Source organism: Sturnira hondurensis, unplaced genomic scaffold (genome assembly GCF_014824575.4).
Source record: "Sturnira hondurensis isolate 20B ecotype Veracruz unplaced genomic scaffold, ASM1482457v3 Scaffold0013541, whole genome shotgun sequence".
Taxonomy (NCBI): domain Eukaryota; kingdom Metazoa; phylum Chordata; class Mammalia; order Chiroptera; family Phyllostomidae; genus Sturnira; species Sturnira hondurensis.
Window position 1 is genome coordinate 974,656 of NW_028086172.1, and position 14,730 is coordinate 989,385.

The window sequence follows — 14,730 nt, forward strand, 5'->3', positions numbered from 1 at the left end:
GTTTGTTTTGTTTAGATCCCTGTTAACTGTGATATCATATGGTATTTGTCTTTCACCGCCTGGCTTATTTCACTCAGCATAATGCTTTCCAGTTCCATCCATAATGTTGCAAAGGGTAGTAGTTCCTTCTTCCTTTCTGCAGCATAGAATTCCATTGTGTAAATGTACCATAGTTTTTTGATCCAGTCATTGACCGATGGGCATCTAGGTTGCTTCCTTAATTAAAACACAAATATGCCTTGGTTGGTGTGGCTCTGTGAATTGAGTGATGGCCTGTACACTAAAAGGTCATCGGTTTGATTCCCAGTCAGGGCACATGCCTGGGTTGTGGGCCAGGTCCCCAGTAGGGAGCATACAAGAGGCAAACACACATTGGTGTTTCTCTCCCTTTCTTTCTCCCTCCCTTTCCTCCTCTCTAAAAATAAATAAATATAATTGAAAAATGTGAAAGTAAATAATAAGACAAACTTTTAATCAGAGAAAGGCTTTCCTTTTCTGTGTTTCTCATATCTACCTGGGATAGGGTGAATCTTAAGCTTAAAAATTGTATTACATATGTAAAGAGAATGAGGCATAAAGTAACTGGTTAAGCAGTTATAAAAGGTGAGTTAAACAACCTTTCTAGATCATAGTCAGAAAGATGTTTTAATTAATACATTACTTTTGTATACCTCAAAATGCCAACTAGCAGAACAACCTATTTTGGTCTAAAAACCTTACCATCTTGCTATCACTACAACTACAACATCATCTATTATGTGAGTGAGATATAAGTAGAATTGTAACTGAGATCTGTAGATAAAATTTTTACCATCATCACAATTAGTGTGACAGACTTTCAGTCATCAAAAATATTCTGTTAACAATCCAATGATAAGCACTGCAAGCAGCGCCATGGCAACTAGGCCCTAAATTTCACACGATGTAAGCTTTTCACATTCTTCCAAGAAATAACTAGAAGAATATTTTGTGCTATAACCTGACAGGTATTTGACAGACAAAGCACATGGTCTGGGAGGTACCATCAATCATGATTTGAAAAAAAAAAAACTTGTGGAGGATAAAGAAAGTGAGAGATGAATACTTCCTGGGGAAGAAAGCAAAAATCTCGGGCCATCTAGAGAAACATACCAGAGGAAAAAAACTACTGCTTTAGAGAAATATGCTCAATCACAGGTGTGGTGGAGTGCTAGAGCCTTCCCCACTCTGTGATGGTGGCTCAGCAGAGGTTTCTCTGGGTGGTAAAATGTTCCTACTCTTCAAAGAAGCATTTAAGAGGAAAAGGTCCCATTTCTCACAATTTCTCTAATCTCTGACATGCTGTACAGTTTACAAAAGAACATTTCCACTTTAAAATAGGAATATTAGAGTGCCTGTGTATATCTTCCAACATGGTACAAGACAAGAAATGGGAGGGAAATTAATGATTAATGACAGTAGGGCAGGAAGTAGTCTGTTGGAGTTGGTAGAAAACCCTATAGAGAAATTCTATCTGCTCTCCTTTTAATTTTTCTTGTCATATCACATACATGACAAGAAATCATAGGTGATTTATCATTTCAAGTCCTCTTACTTGCTCCTAGCGGCAATTTCATTGCTGTTCTACCAACTTCTGCAATGACAAACTGAGCTTAACAGTAATTGCTTGCAATAAGTTTAGGCATAGCATCTTAAGCTTTTTTGGAGGAGTGTTGTTAAAGATTTCCAAGCAAGTAGCAAAGAGAGAAGAAAAGGATGTAGCGAATCAAGGAAGACTATTTGCAGTTCAGGTTGATTTTGAGATAATGGGTAAGAATATACATATTGATATATCTTTCATAGTACAAATATATGTGAAAAGTTATATATTATACATATTTATATTAAATTACACTGTAAAATATAATGTGTGTATTTTTGACATCATAAGTAAAATGCCAAAGGTTAACGATAAAGAGAGAATCTTAAAAGCAGCAAAAAAAAAAGCGGTTAGTTACCTTCAGGGGAACTTCCATAAGACTGTCAGCTGATTTCTCAAAAGAAACTTTGTATGCAGGAAAGGATTGGCAAGAAATATTCAAAGTCATGAAAAGCAGGGGCCTGCAACCAAGATTGCTCTGCCCAGCAAAGCAATCATTGAGGATCGAAGGGCAGACAAAGAGTTTCCCAGATGATGTAAAACTAAAGGAGTTCATCATCAGCGAACCTTTATTCCATGAAACGTTAAAGGGATTTATTTAGGAAAAACAAGTTCAGGACTATGATCAGAGCAATACCATCAGAACCAAATGGCAAAAAGTACATATCTATCAACAATTGAATCTAAAAATCAAACTAAGCAAACAAGAAAAATAGAGATAGAATCTTGAGTATGGACAGCATTTGGATGGTTGCCAGATGGGACAGGGGAGGGAGAGATGGGTGAAGAGGTGAGGAGATTAAGAAGTACAAATAGGATGTTACAGAATAGCAGTAGGGATATAAAGCACAGTATAGAAAATGGAGTAGCCAAATAACTTATACACATGACCCATGGACGTGAACAATGGTGTGGGGGATTGCCTGAAGGACTGGGGGGGGGTGCTGAGTGAAGGGGGCAAAGGGGGAAAAATCTTTATAATTGTAATAGTATAATCAATAGAATACAATTTAAAAAGAAAGAAAGAAAGCATGAGTAAAGTCAGGGAGCATTCCCCCAGATTAAAAAAAAATGTGTTATTTGCTTTTAGACTCAAATGATACTTTAGTCACTTTGCTTTGAATTCTTAGTGGCATCTTAACCAAGTTGTGCATCAATAAGATCATGCACGTTATATTTTAGAGTGCTCAGTCTATAATGGCAGAGTAAGCCCCCACATTTTTTTAAAACAAAAAAAAAATGGTTCAGATGGAAGAAAAGGTTAAGTAGGTTAAGCTTTCCAAACTTGATTTACTTTTTTTAGAGATTTCATTTATTTATTTTTAGAGAAGGGGAAGGGAAGGAGAAAGAGGAAGAGAAATATCAATGTGTAATTGCCTCTCACATGCCCCCTACTGGCAACCTGACCAGAAACCCAGGCATGTGCCCTGATTGGGAATCAAACCAGCAACCCTTTGACTCACAGGCTGGCACTCAATCCCCTGAGCCACACCAGCCAGGGCAAAATTTGACTTACTTTTGACATGTAGACTGGACTTCATATCTACTTCAGGAGTGTTAGTATAAAAAAATAAGCTATTACTTAAGATTCCACCATATTTATAGAAAAATATCAGAGGAAATGTATATCCCAGTGTTAATTTTGTGCTATTGTCAATCATACAGCCAAAAAAGCCAGTGTAGCAATTGATCACAGAGGTTGACACTACCCTTGCAGAGACAGTTCCTAGTTTTCTGTTTTGTTTTGTTTTCCCAAACAAATGTAATAGCAGAAACAGGAACAATATGTCACTCTGCCCTTGTACTTTATGGTATTGTCTCCCCTGAACTTTTTATTTTATTTTATTTCACTAGTAGAAAGTCCATGAAGGCTGTTGTCTCTTTTCTAAAGTGCACAAGCTTCATATACCAGGTTTGTTTGCTCTATTATTATTAAGATGATGATGTCCATTTTCCCAAATTTAAGAAACATGCACTGCCAACTGTTCCAGTAGCCCCTAATAATGAGATATAGTCAGACAAAAGTTAACTAAGGTATAAACATGCAAAAGGAGAAGTCTCCCTGCGATCATAAAATGATGTTATTTTCTGTTCAGCAGTTCATGTTACTGCTGTTCATGCTAATTAATTAAAGGAGCTGTTGCTGTAATGTGCAAACAGGGAGTCTGAGAAACCGAATGGGCTTTTAGGTCTCCAAGTGAAGTTAAGTCAATCTGGGCACAGGCAATCAAATGTAATGAAATCACTTGTCAGTGCTAAGCTTGCAAAAACTGTGAAGTTTGACTAGGGAGTAAAAGGATTATAATTAGATTTCCAATAGGATAATAACTAAATGGCAGAACACAGTAAAGAGAAAATATGACTTTGTTAGCTAATGGTACCACTGTTTGGTTTGAGTTTTTATCAGCGCATTGGTAGTTGTGCTAATTTAATGTGCTTTTATCAGCAGAAATGCACTACACAAATGGTACTCAAATGTCATTTGCAAAAATCATTGATCTGAAGGTGCACTTAATGACACTGGGTATGTTTATTTTATGTGAAGCAGAGATTGGTTGATAAGATGGTTGATGTACTTGTCTTGCAGGCCCCACACTGAGTTCTGGGAATCGAGGCAGGAAAGTAATAGTGTACAGGGTCTGGCACAAATAATGCCCCTGTTTTATTACCAAATCTTTTATTATAAAATCATAAGCATGTCATTCTGTAACATAACAATGTCACACTCAAGCACACCATATGACATTCTGGGTGAAATGTTCATTAAAACTATAAATTATTACACCTGTATTATGACCCTAGGAACCACACTCCAGCAGGTGTCATTTCTGCTGGACCCTGTACACATTCCACCAAATCCTTCATCTCCAGCAATAGTGGACATGGCCATCAAAGTGAGTGTGTATTCACTGTTTGATCACCTTAAAATATTCAGGAAGGGTCACTATCATAGACTGCTAAAATACAAAACAGACAAATTCTTTCCTCAGACTATGGTCCGTGCATGATATCATGTCTGTCAAACAACATCCAAAGCATGAAAGACATGAGATATCTAAGCTAATTAGATTTCAAATATGTGTTTGAATCTGGCAAGTGGAAATTATCATAAAATTGTATATAACTTTATTCCTTCCCAGGATGGCCAGGCAACATTCTCCCGAGTCCTCTTTAAACTCTCTTAAGGAGATGTCATCATGCAACTCATTGAAGTTCAAAGGGAAAGCACTAGGTAAACTTCTATCCAGCACAGGTACTGACAATAGGAAGAGATAAGACTTCACTGGGGCTTGAATTGTTCGCTGTGATAGAGATGAATTTTTTTGAAATGGCGTCGGATCAGCATACATGAATTGACCCTTACAAACAATGTTAGGGAATAATCTTTCTATTTAAAAAATGGGTAGGTGATGGAAGAGAAAATGATGAAAATGGTATTAAAATCAGTCACAAAAGAAAAATAAGTATAACAGATGAGAGTAAAAACTTTAGGAAGAATGGAAAAATAATAGTTAGCCTTGCATTTTGTTTTCCAGTATGGTACATTTTCCTGAAATTCATAAATACGTATAAACATAGTTTTTCAATTCTGAGCATCTTAATAAGTAATACTACCAGGGTTTTTCAGATAATTATTTAAGTTGCTTGATTTGGTGGATTATATTTAAGATGACTTCTAATACTATGTCCTGAAAGCAATATCCTTGAATAATAGAATAAATAATTTTCAGTTATTTTTTTATTTTATATATTAAATTGTGTTTATGTTGAAATATGAACACATGACATCCATTCCATAAGTTGATGATAGGAACTTTATGACTTATGCTGCTTAAATTCTATCCTAAGAGAGGTAAAAATGTGTACTTTTCCATTTTCATCATGTTTGTCAAGATTATTTAATATAATGTAAAAGGTGAATGTTCAGGAGAGAAATTCTAATCTATCATATATTTACAACACTAACCACAAGTAGTTGACAATTTCATTTGTCATTTGAAATAAAAATAATAAAAGTTAATTCCCTAGCTTTAAAATAAGTTTGATCTTCAGCCTTTTAAAGGTCTATCTAATTCACTTATGTTTAACCAGCAAAAATTAGTAGAACTTATTCAAATTATGTTTAATGAAAACAGATATTAAACATGTCCTCCCTTAATCACAAGTTAGTATGGAGGCAACTGAATTGTACAGGCTTTATTAAAATAAAAACAAATGTGCCAAATGGAGTGTGAATGTACCTTTTGCTTTTATCACCTAATTAACCAACTGCCTATGAGTAAGATACGTGTTGTTTGTTGCATGGAAATGAAATACCAATGGGACAGTTCATAAGTTTGTATTTATTTCAGAGTGGGGAAGATGCTAATCCCATGTACTAAAGGCATCACATAAATTAAACACACAGAATAAAAGATCACAAGATACAACCTGTTGATTATGTTTCGTTTGCCCTTCCAGTTCCACAGCTGACCTTACATCCCAATCAAAAGAGGGATGCAGTCAAGGTCAATGTTCCTTAAAGACCACGTTTATATTCATGTATCACTGATTCAGAAGGGATCAAATGAGTCAGGTTTATTCAACCCTGTCCTGGCCCTGATGTATGGTGGCAACCTCAACTAGTGGTAGCCCGCCATGACTGGAGTTTTCTTCATGGAACTCACTGCAGTGCGCGGAGAGATCAAACACCGAGTCCCATCCAGATTAGCTTTGCAGACATACACATAGCCTTCAAGTCAAGAGAAGAAAGCAGGCAAGCAAAGGTGGGATAAAAGACCGCAAAAGCTTTCCTGAATGAGCTAAACACGCATGCTTTCACATTTAGCAAGGTGCCTAGTTAATGCATTAGTTATATCCGGCCAGCTAAAGCAGACTCATTCTCAGAAGATCTGTGAGCTCTGACACTCCTGGTTTTGTACAGATAATGTGTAAAGCTACATGAATGAGGGTTCCCAAATTTGGTGAAGCTGCCACATAAAAGGGTGACTCTCAGATAAACCCAAATAGCTCTATTGGTCACATCCTATAGGGAACCATTCCTTGTGACATGAGGAATGCAGCCCAGTCCCTGGTTCGGAAAACTGATGGGAGCGAGGTTGGCACACAGGACCGACACCCGCGGATAGGTTCTCCCATGGGGAATCAGGCCTGCATCGTACCTAGGCTGCTTTGAGTCTTGTTTTTGCTAAAACTCCCTCACCCTGAATTGAGGCAGAAAATGTTTACTGCATATCTTTAAAATAACTTCCTAAAATCTGTGCTAAACCTCCCAGGGATGGAGTATAACCACTTCAACCACTTTTCCTTTTGAATTTGCAAATATCCTTTTTCTTTGTAGTAATTAGCAACTTCCTCTCCTTTGTTATCTATAAAAAGTAACCGCCTAAAGTGAACCTGTGCATAGTAAATGAGGACCATCCTGGATGTAATGTGCCCAGAAAAGTTACAAAAGCCTGTCCAGGCAGGGGTCTGGGCCCTCTCTCACTCAGAAAGTGGCCATACTGTCCCCTTTTCTCCACAGGACTTCTGCAGTCTGTGTGAATTTGTTCATCGCAGCCACAACACATGGACCCGTGGGCCGGGATCCGCATCAACATCCAGGTCTGTTGCTTTTACCAGACCATGGGAAGGTACCAATTACTTCAACCTCCAGCAAGCAATATACCCATGGTCTTCTTCATTTTAGAAAGTTAGGAAGTCATTTTCTCATGGAGATGCCTTTTTTTATTAGAGTGAGACATATTTTCACAATAAATGTGAAAGTAAATGTAATCAGCATACAAAATGCTAAAAAGCTGCCTTAGAATCACACTGGAAAAATTCCAGCCGTCAAAATATTATAGATGCTTTTGACTCTATATTGATTTGTGTCATCTGTTTTCTTAGTAAGAAATGTTTTAAAAATATTTAAAGGACCTGATCATTTATGGGAATCCTGCAAATTACAACTAAGAAATTGTGCTTTTTTTATCCATATTTAGGTGGTTTCTAAAATTCTCTAAAGTTAGCATTCAAATTTAAAGGTTGATAAAAATGTTGTCAATAACACTTTAAAATAATCAATAGGTTATGATTATTATGCCTGTGGCATTTGCAAATATTAGTGAGATTTTTAAAGCATATTACAGCATACATCTAAAAGGCAAATTATATTAACATTTATGCATTTTTAGAATATACCTAACATAAAAAAAGTAAATCTTTTTAACAGTTAAATATGCAATAAATTTGCTCACATTATAAATATATTTCCACACGATGTACATACATGCATGTGTATATATATGAGGATATAAATAATCTTTTAAAAATAATATAGACTTCTTACTCTGTTATAAAGTAAGAAGAGCTAAACTTATATTACTTATATGAAGATTATGAACAGAGGCCCACCCCTGCCCCACCCCAGGGGTGACATATTAAGCAGTCACAGAGAGAAAGATGCTGTAACTGTACCTTGCATAGCAGTGCTATCATGAGGAGTCCCATTGTTTTCTATTTCAATATCTGGGATCCCAGTATCTGAAAAAAAGTGACATTCATGATTAAGGTACAAATCTGCTTTCCTCTGATTCCATTTAAAGTGAAAACTATCAGTAAGACAGTGCTTTGGTCCCATACATAACATAAAAACGTTGGGTGGCATTTTTGTGTTTTGTATGTATATTTGTTTTTTATGTTAGAAAGGAAACTGTATGTCAATTCTATAATTGGGCATACATTTTCAGGTCTATAGTAAATACTTCTTTCTTCATTTCATTCTCTAGAGATAAATCACAGGAAAACAACCTGTCCATAAAAATCCTCTCCGACTATTATATAACATGCTTCACTGTGGAATAAGAAAAAGACAGCCTTGGCTGGTATGGCTCAGTGGATTGAGTGCTGGCCTGCAAACCAAAGAGTCACTGGTTTGATTTCCAGCCAGGGTACATGCCTGGGTTGTGGGCCAGGTCCCCAGTAGGAGACACATGAGAGACAACCACACATTGATGTTTTCCCCCCTCTGTTTCTCTCTCCCTTTTCATCTCTCTAAAAATAAATAAATAAAATCTTTAAAAAGAAAAACATAGACACAGTCACATAAGTGGAAGTGTTCTATCCTGATACTGTAGTTTTCATTTGTAAAATCTGCTAGATAAGGGGATTCTGTCTAAGTTAAGCACGCCAACACCACAACACAGGTTACAGCTTGTGGTCTTTCCACAGTATAGGCTCTAGGTGCAAAGGGACATGTGAATTGCTTCAAAAAAAAAAAAAACTTGAGAAAAGGAAAAAAGAGGTTGGGCTCTTCTTTTCCATTTTAATATGAAATGTGACTAAGTGAAATTTATACATATATACAAAGCCCCATTTATATGAACATTTCTCTATATACATATTTGCTCACATACCCTTGGGTAATGTGGCAACAGATGCCAGTGTATCACCCAACACCATCAAGGAAGAACATGAGAAGGAAATGATCTGAGTACAAGGTACCTCTCCTGCTGTAGAAACAGCTGCTTTTGCTTTATAATAGAGAACACTGGAGCTGGAGTGGAGGCCACTTACATGTGGATTTCAGATGTGTATAAAAAAGGTAAAACTGCCTCAGAATTCCAAGTTCAGGGCCTCAAATCATAAGAATGTCCAGAACATTTGTCCCATGGCTGGTTGAAACGTCACTTTTCAAACCTTAAGGAAGTCAAGATGCTGGCTCTCACTGTCTAGCATGGTACGTTGTATGAAATATTACTGTATTAATATTTATTCTCTTTCTTCTTTGCCTCAATGAGGCACAGTTGTCATGAGATAATGATCTATTATCACTATAGATCTGTCTCTTGATTGTGAGCAGAATGATCCGGAATAGTCATAGTAAAAAGGGCTTGAACCATTGGAAACGAAAGGATACAATTGATCATTGGTAAAAATCCTTTATTCATTCTTAGTACAGGACAATGAAGCACCTGCCTTTTAATTCATGAGTGTGTCATATGTGTTTCCGGGGTATGTTTACACATGTGTATAAAATCCTTAGGCTCATCCTGGTAATATACACATATCAGTTAAATAAATGAGCTGTCAATATGCTATGAAAGAGGAACTGGAATATTACATGAAATAAAACAGTGTTTCAGGGTTCCATATTTAAAAATGGAAATGAAAGTTTGTAATTTTAAGACATTTCATGACAAAAGCACCTCCTTTCAAAAGATCTCTGGGGATTTACTTACAACATTCTTTTTCAACCAGGTGCTCCTTAAAATCCTCAACACTGCCTTAATTAAAGGAACCACCACTCTTTAGCTCATTAAAATAGAGGAGCAGCCCAGACCAGTGGATGTCTGTTGGTTGGGTGTGTCCTGCAAAGTGAAAGGTCACAGGTTCCATTCCACGTCTGGCACGTTGCCTTGGTTGTGGTTTCCATTCCTGTGCCGGCACGTGCAAGACACAGTGGATCGATGTTTCTTTCCCTGTCTTTCTCCCTCCCTTCCCCTCTCTCTAAAAATAAATAAAATCTTTTAAAAATAGAGTTCTTATTTTTAAAAAATCTTGAACATCAGCATTTTAAAAATATGAATGGATCTATAACATTTACAGTTTAGATGCAGGAAGGTTACAAGTACTACATTTTTTACTGCAAAAACCAGCAGGATTTCTTCTTATTCTGAAACTGTTTATTTCCTGGAATAAAGATTATTTTGACAGATTTAATTAATGACTTAAATTGCTTAGCTTCAAATTGATTTTTTAATTATTCTTGGACAAAGCCTCTTTCCTCCCTTTCTCCCTCCCTCCCTTACACCCTCCCTTCCCTCTCCTTCCCACCCTCCCTGTTTTTTCATTCGGGTTTTCCTTTCCTTTAGTGCATGAGGCCAAATCAGACATTACCTTTCAACATCCTCAGGCCACTCTCGTTAGTAGCAGCTTGCTTAAGTGCTTGCTCCACTTGCTCCCGTCGCTTTGATTCAAACTCCAAAGCTTCCTGTAGTTTTCTCTTGGCTTTTTTCTCCTTCTTCAGGCGCTTTTGCATGGTATCTGAAATGTGAAAAGTAAATAGTTTGCAAAGGTTTGGTGAATGAAAGAAGAGTTGCTAGTTGTGATGGATTATGAACAATAGGTATTGATAAGAGAAAGATATATAAATGTATCAGTTGAAATATGATTAAGTTATTTTGGTTCCAATTGTCACTATCTCAACCACAGAGTGTTCAGTCTTAAAACCGACTCATTTCTGCTTTTGCAGTTCCAGTGCACGTGCTCTTTAATTACACACATAGTTGCATGGTGGTGATTGCAGTGGTGAAAAATTGTATTCTATTTTGACTAACATCACATATTTAATGATAGCATTAAATATTTTATCAGTTTCTCAAGAAAGATATTATTCATCAAGATATCACTAGCCACATTTTAAAATGTAAAATAAAAAGAAAATATCAATTGGGTTGCAAAACATGGTATGTCTTTTAAAAGTTACAGGTTCAAGTGTATGTCTCTGAGATGTTACTAATGATAAAGGCATTTATCTCCCCATCCATCCATTTTGAAGAGAATAACTGTCAGCCATGATGAAAATAAGCAACCGGCAAAAGCACAACAGTATTATTTTATAAGCAGAAAAGGTAACGATGAGCTAAGTAACTATCATACCTCAACTTTCAAGGTATGAAGAAAGAATCATTTGATGTGAATCTGGAGAAGGGCTTTCTCTGCTGAAATGGACTCCATGTTATCAACCAAAAGCCACCTTATGGACAGTAAATGCCTTGAAGCCATTAACACTCTGGATACACATACTCTGGACTAGGAAACCCCTCAGACTGAACTCCGGGCTTCCCCCGCCATCCGAGGTAACCACTGCAAGGGAATCCCGACGTAGTCTTGGTACTAACAGACTGAGAACTGCCACCTTACAGGAGAACTGCATAATTGGGAGACCTCATTTACAGTGGGCCTAACTGAGAACATGGGAAGGAAATTTCACTGCAGAGTTTAGCCTCCCCTTTGTCTTGGTGGAATACAAATTGCTATGCGAATCTGTCTCATGGGGTGGCAGCTCCGTTTCCTCTGATCAATTCTTGTTGTATTCTTCTTACAGTCTAAAATTACTAACGGTTTGCTGCATCTTAATTAGAAACTTCAACTGCCTTAATGTACAATTGTTTCTAAACTGAAATGTTGAAATCTGTGCTAATTTCTCAAATAGAATTATTAGGTCCCAGCAATATGCTGATTCATAGCAAGGTTCTAGGCAGACTGACCTTCACATTCTTCATAAGTCAGTTTTGAAAAATTAACATACTGACATTATAGCGATAGAAAAACTTTCAGGGAACATTGAGCAAAATTATAAATTATATGACATTTGAAATGTCAAAAGTATTCACATAAAATTAATATATCATGATTGAACTGAATATGATGATAATTCAGGTTTCAATTGTATTTATCTCACAATTCAACATCTTTTCATAGAAATGACCTTCAGCAACTGGGAGCCAGTGACCCAGATAAATTTATGTTCAGTTGAGACAAAAACGCTGAGGTCTCAGGTAATTAATAACAAAATGGAAATCTTGGAACAAAGACACTGAGAATGCACAACTTCTGTTATTTCAGATGAAAGACTATATGCAAGGTTAAATGTAAAACTATTTTGCTATTGTAATCATAATTAGCATCATTCCAGTAAAGCATTCTAACACATTGTTTAAATCAGAAATCTAAATTAATTCAAGTTAATGTATAACTTAATGTTCTTATAAGACAAAATTTTGCTTCTAGTACAACTATTAGTTCAAAAACATTCTATATGTTGATTCTCTTGAAAAGTATAATTCCACATATTCCATAAACAATTTCACAGCATATTACATTTAAAATTTATTTAGCACCTAGTCTATAATGAACATTTATCTGGGACTATATCTCCTTGAAGCCCTTCAACAAACCAGCAAAGAAAATACTAGTATCTCCATTTTCTAGTTGAGAAAACTGAGTTCTTCAGAGGTTAAGTTATTTACTCAAGATTGAAATCGAGAACAGGCTGACAGTGACCAGAGGTGGGTGGGAAGGGAATTTGGGGGGAAGGGTTTGAAGGAACTAGTATAAAGGACACATGGACAATAACAAGAGGGGGTGGAGATGGGAGAGAGGTGGGGAAGGCTGGGATGGGGGAAAGGGCAGAAAACTGTACTTGAACAGCAATTAAAATACAGAAGAAAAAATTATACAGCCAGTAATTTTCACAACCCGAAGGCCAAAGATCACATAGGTAGTTGTTTCAGATGCTGGGGACCATACAGTTGGTCAAGGACCAAAACAAGTAACCTCCAAGTTCTGTTTCAGCTCTATCATTCCATGATTCTAAGTGTTTAATCTGCAAAGAATATTATGATGTTTGTACAGGGAGGGCAAAAGTAAGTTTACAGTTGTGAGTATGCTGAAGACTAAGTTCATTCTTGTATTATTATTTGTCTTTAATTATTGTATTATTTATATTACTTGTGTTATTAATATTGGTATTATTATTTGTATTCTTATGAATGATCTACCTTTTAGGTAATAATGGCTAGTAATTAACCTACTTTTGCTTATCCCTTTGTATTTCTGCTTAATTCAGGTAACATTTTCTGGTTTACAACTAAAAGGAAGTTCAGTGGAATATTTACTTTGAGTGTAAAACATAGCATCCTTTAATTAGAGAAAAATGGTGGGAATTTGTAGTATATATTTATCATTTTTGCATGCCTTTATATATGCATTTTTATGGTTATTGTTATTTCTAATTACTTGGAGAAATGTGACTTTGTAACCATAATATCAATTTTCCCTCTCTTTCTTTTCAATCATATGACTTCAGGTAAAGCGTTCACCCTTCGTCATGAAAAGTTGGGCATAGTGGATATGACATAAGTAGGAAGCTAGAAAGGAATTTAAGTGATCACCCAGTTTACCTGTTGTGGTAGATGAGGATATTGTGATTCATATCAATGGCATAGTTTCTCTAAATTAATGAGGATAATAGTTTCCTATAATTATGTTAGTCATTAGATGTAAAATGTTAAGAAAAAGTATAGGTCAGCCCTGGCTGGCATAGCTCAGTGGATTGAGCACAGGCCTGCGAACCACATGATCACGGTTCCATTCCCAGTCAGGGCACATGCCTGGGTTGCAGGCCAGTTTCCAGCAGGGGACTTGTGAGAGGCAGCCATACATTGATGTTTCTCTCCCTCTCTCCTTCCCTTCCCCTCTAAAGATAAATAAAATATTTTTTAAAAAGTATAGGTCATATCAGACATTTGATGCACATTAGCTAGTAGTAGTGATGATAGAAGTAGTAGGGTACACTTACCATATTTTAATAAATGCTAAATTTATTAAATATAAATACTGTAGAGTAAATTTGATAATACATACAATATTACATCTACCATGTCTAGGACTTTTTAAAACACAACAGATGTGACAGCAATTAAAGAGATAGACCTGGATAGTCTATGACAAGTTAGTAAAGAGAAATTGGTAGGTCCCTAAAAGTTAGAAATCAATGTTACGATATGTAGTAGATTTTCCTAAGTCAATTTGAGAATGTTATTATATTTAACATATGATTAGTTGGTTCTTTAATAAAAAAATTTTCCCTACAAAGGAATGTGTTTTTATGACACTAATCATAATAATCTATTTTGAATACCAAATGCTAGAAAAGAGCTAATTTCACCACACTTTAAAAAGACAATTTAGCCTAGAAGTATTTCATGCCTTTGGCAATAAAAAGAAGAAGTTTAATTCTTTCAAACTGCAATGACTAATTTCCCATTTTAAACTAGATTAATGATTCCTAAGCCCTAAAGAAAATAGGAAACCTTCATTTACTTGACACAAATTTCAGAATATAATACATTCCTTTGGAATAACAGATGGTTAGTGGATGTAACTCAACTAGACTCATCTTCCTTGTTTAGGGAGGTAATGTCTAGGTTGTAAATTTTCCCTACCTTTCTTTGCCTCCCCTTCTCACTCTTGAACTCTTTCAGTTAATATTTGCATAACTTTTAACTGGTTTCATAAATATGTTAAATAGCTGTGGCCATCCTTTGAGTCAGGGAGATGGGAGT

At 36.0% G+C, this 14,730-nt stretch overlaps 1 protein-coding gene across 2 annotated transcripts in view; it reads right to left on the bottom strand.

Annotated features, from left to right (window-relative positions):
• The window catches only part of DACH2 (dachshund family transcription factor 2), a 469,220-nt gene that overhangs the window by 4,355 nt on the left and 450,135 nt on the right, over positions 1–14,730 (bottom strand). For both annotated transcript variants that reach the window (XM_037061876.1, XM_037061875.1), the window contains exons 11-12: positions 10,499–10,645; positions 8,078–8,143 (exon numbers count right to left, since the gene is read on the bottom strand). In XM_037061876.1, coding sequence (XP_036917771.1) covers positions 8,078–8,143; positions 10,499–10,645 — 213 coding nt within the window. The remainder of the gene's footprint in view (positions 1–8,077; positions 8,144–10,498; positions 10,646–14,730) is intronic.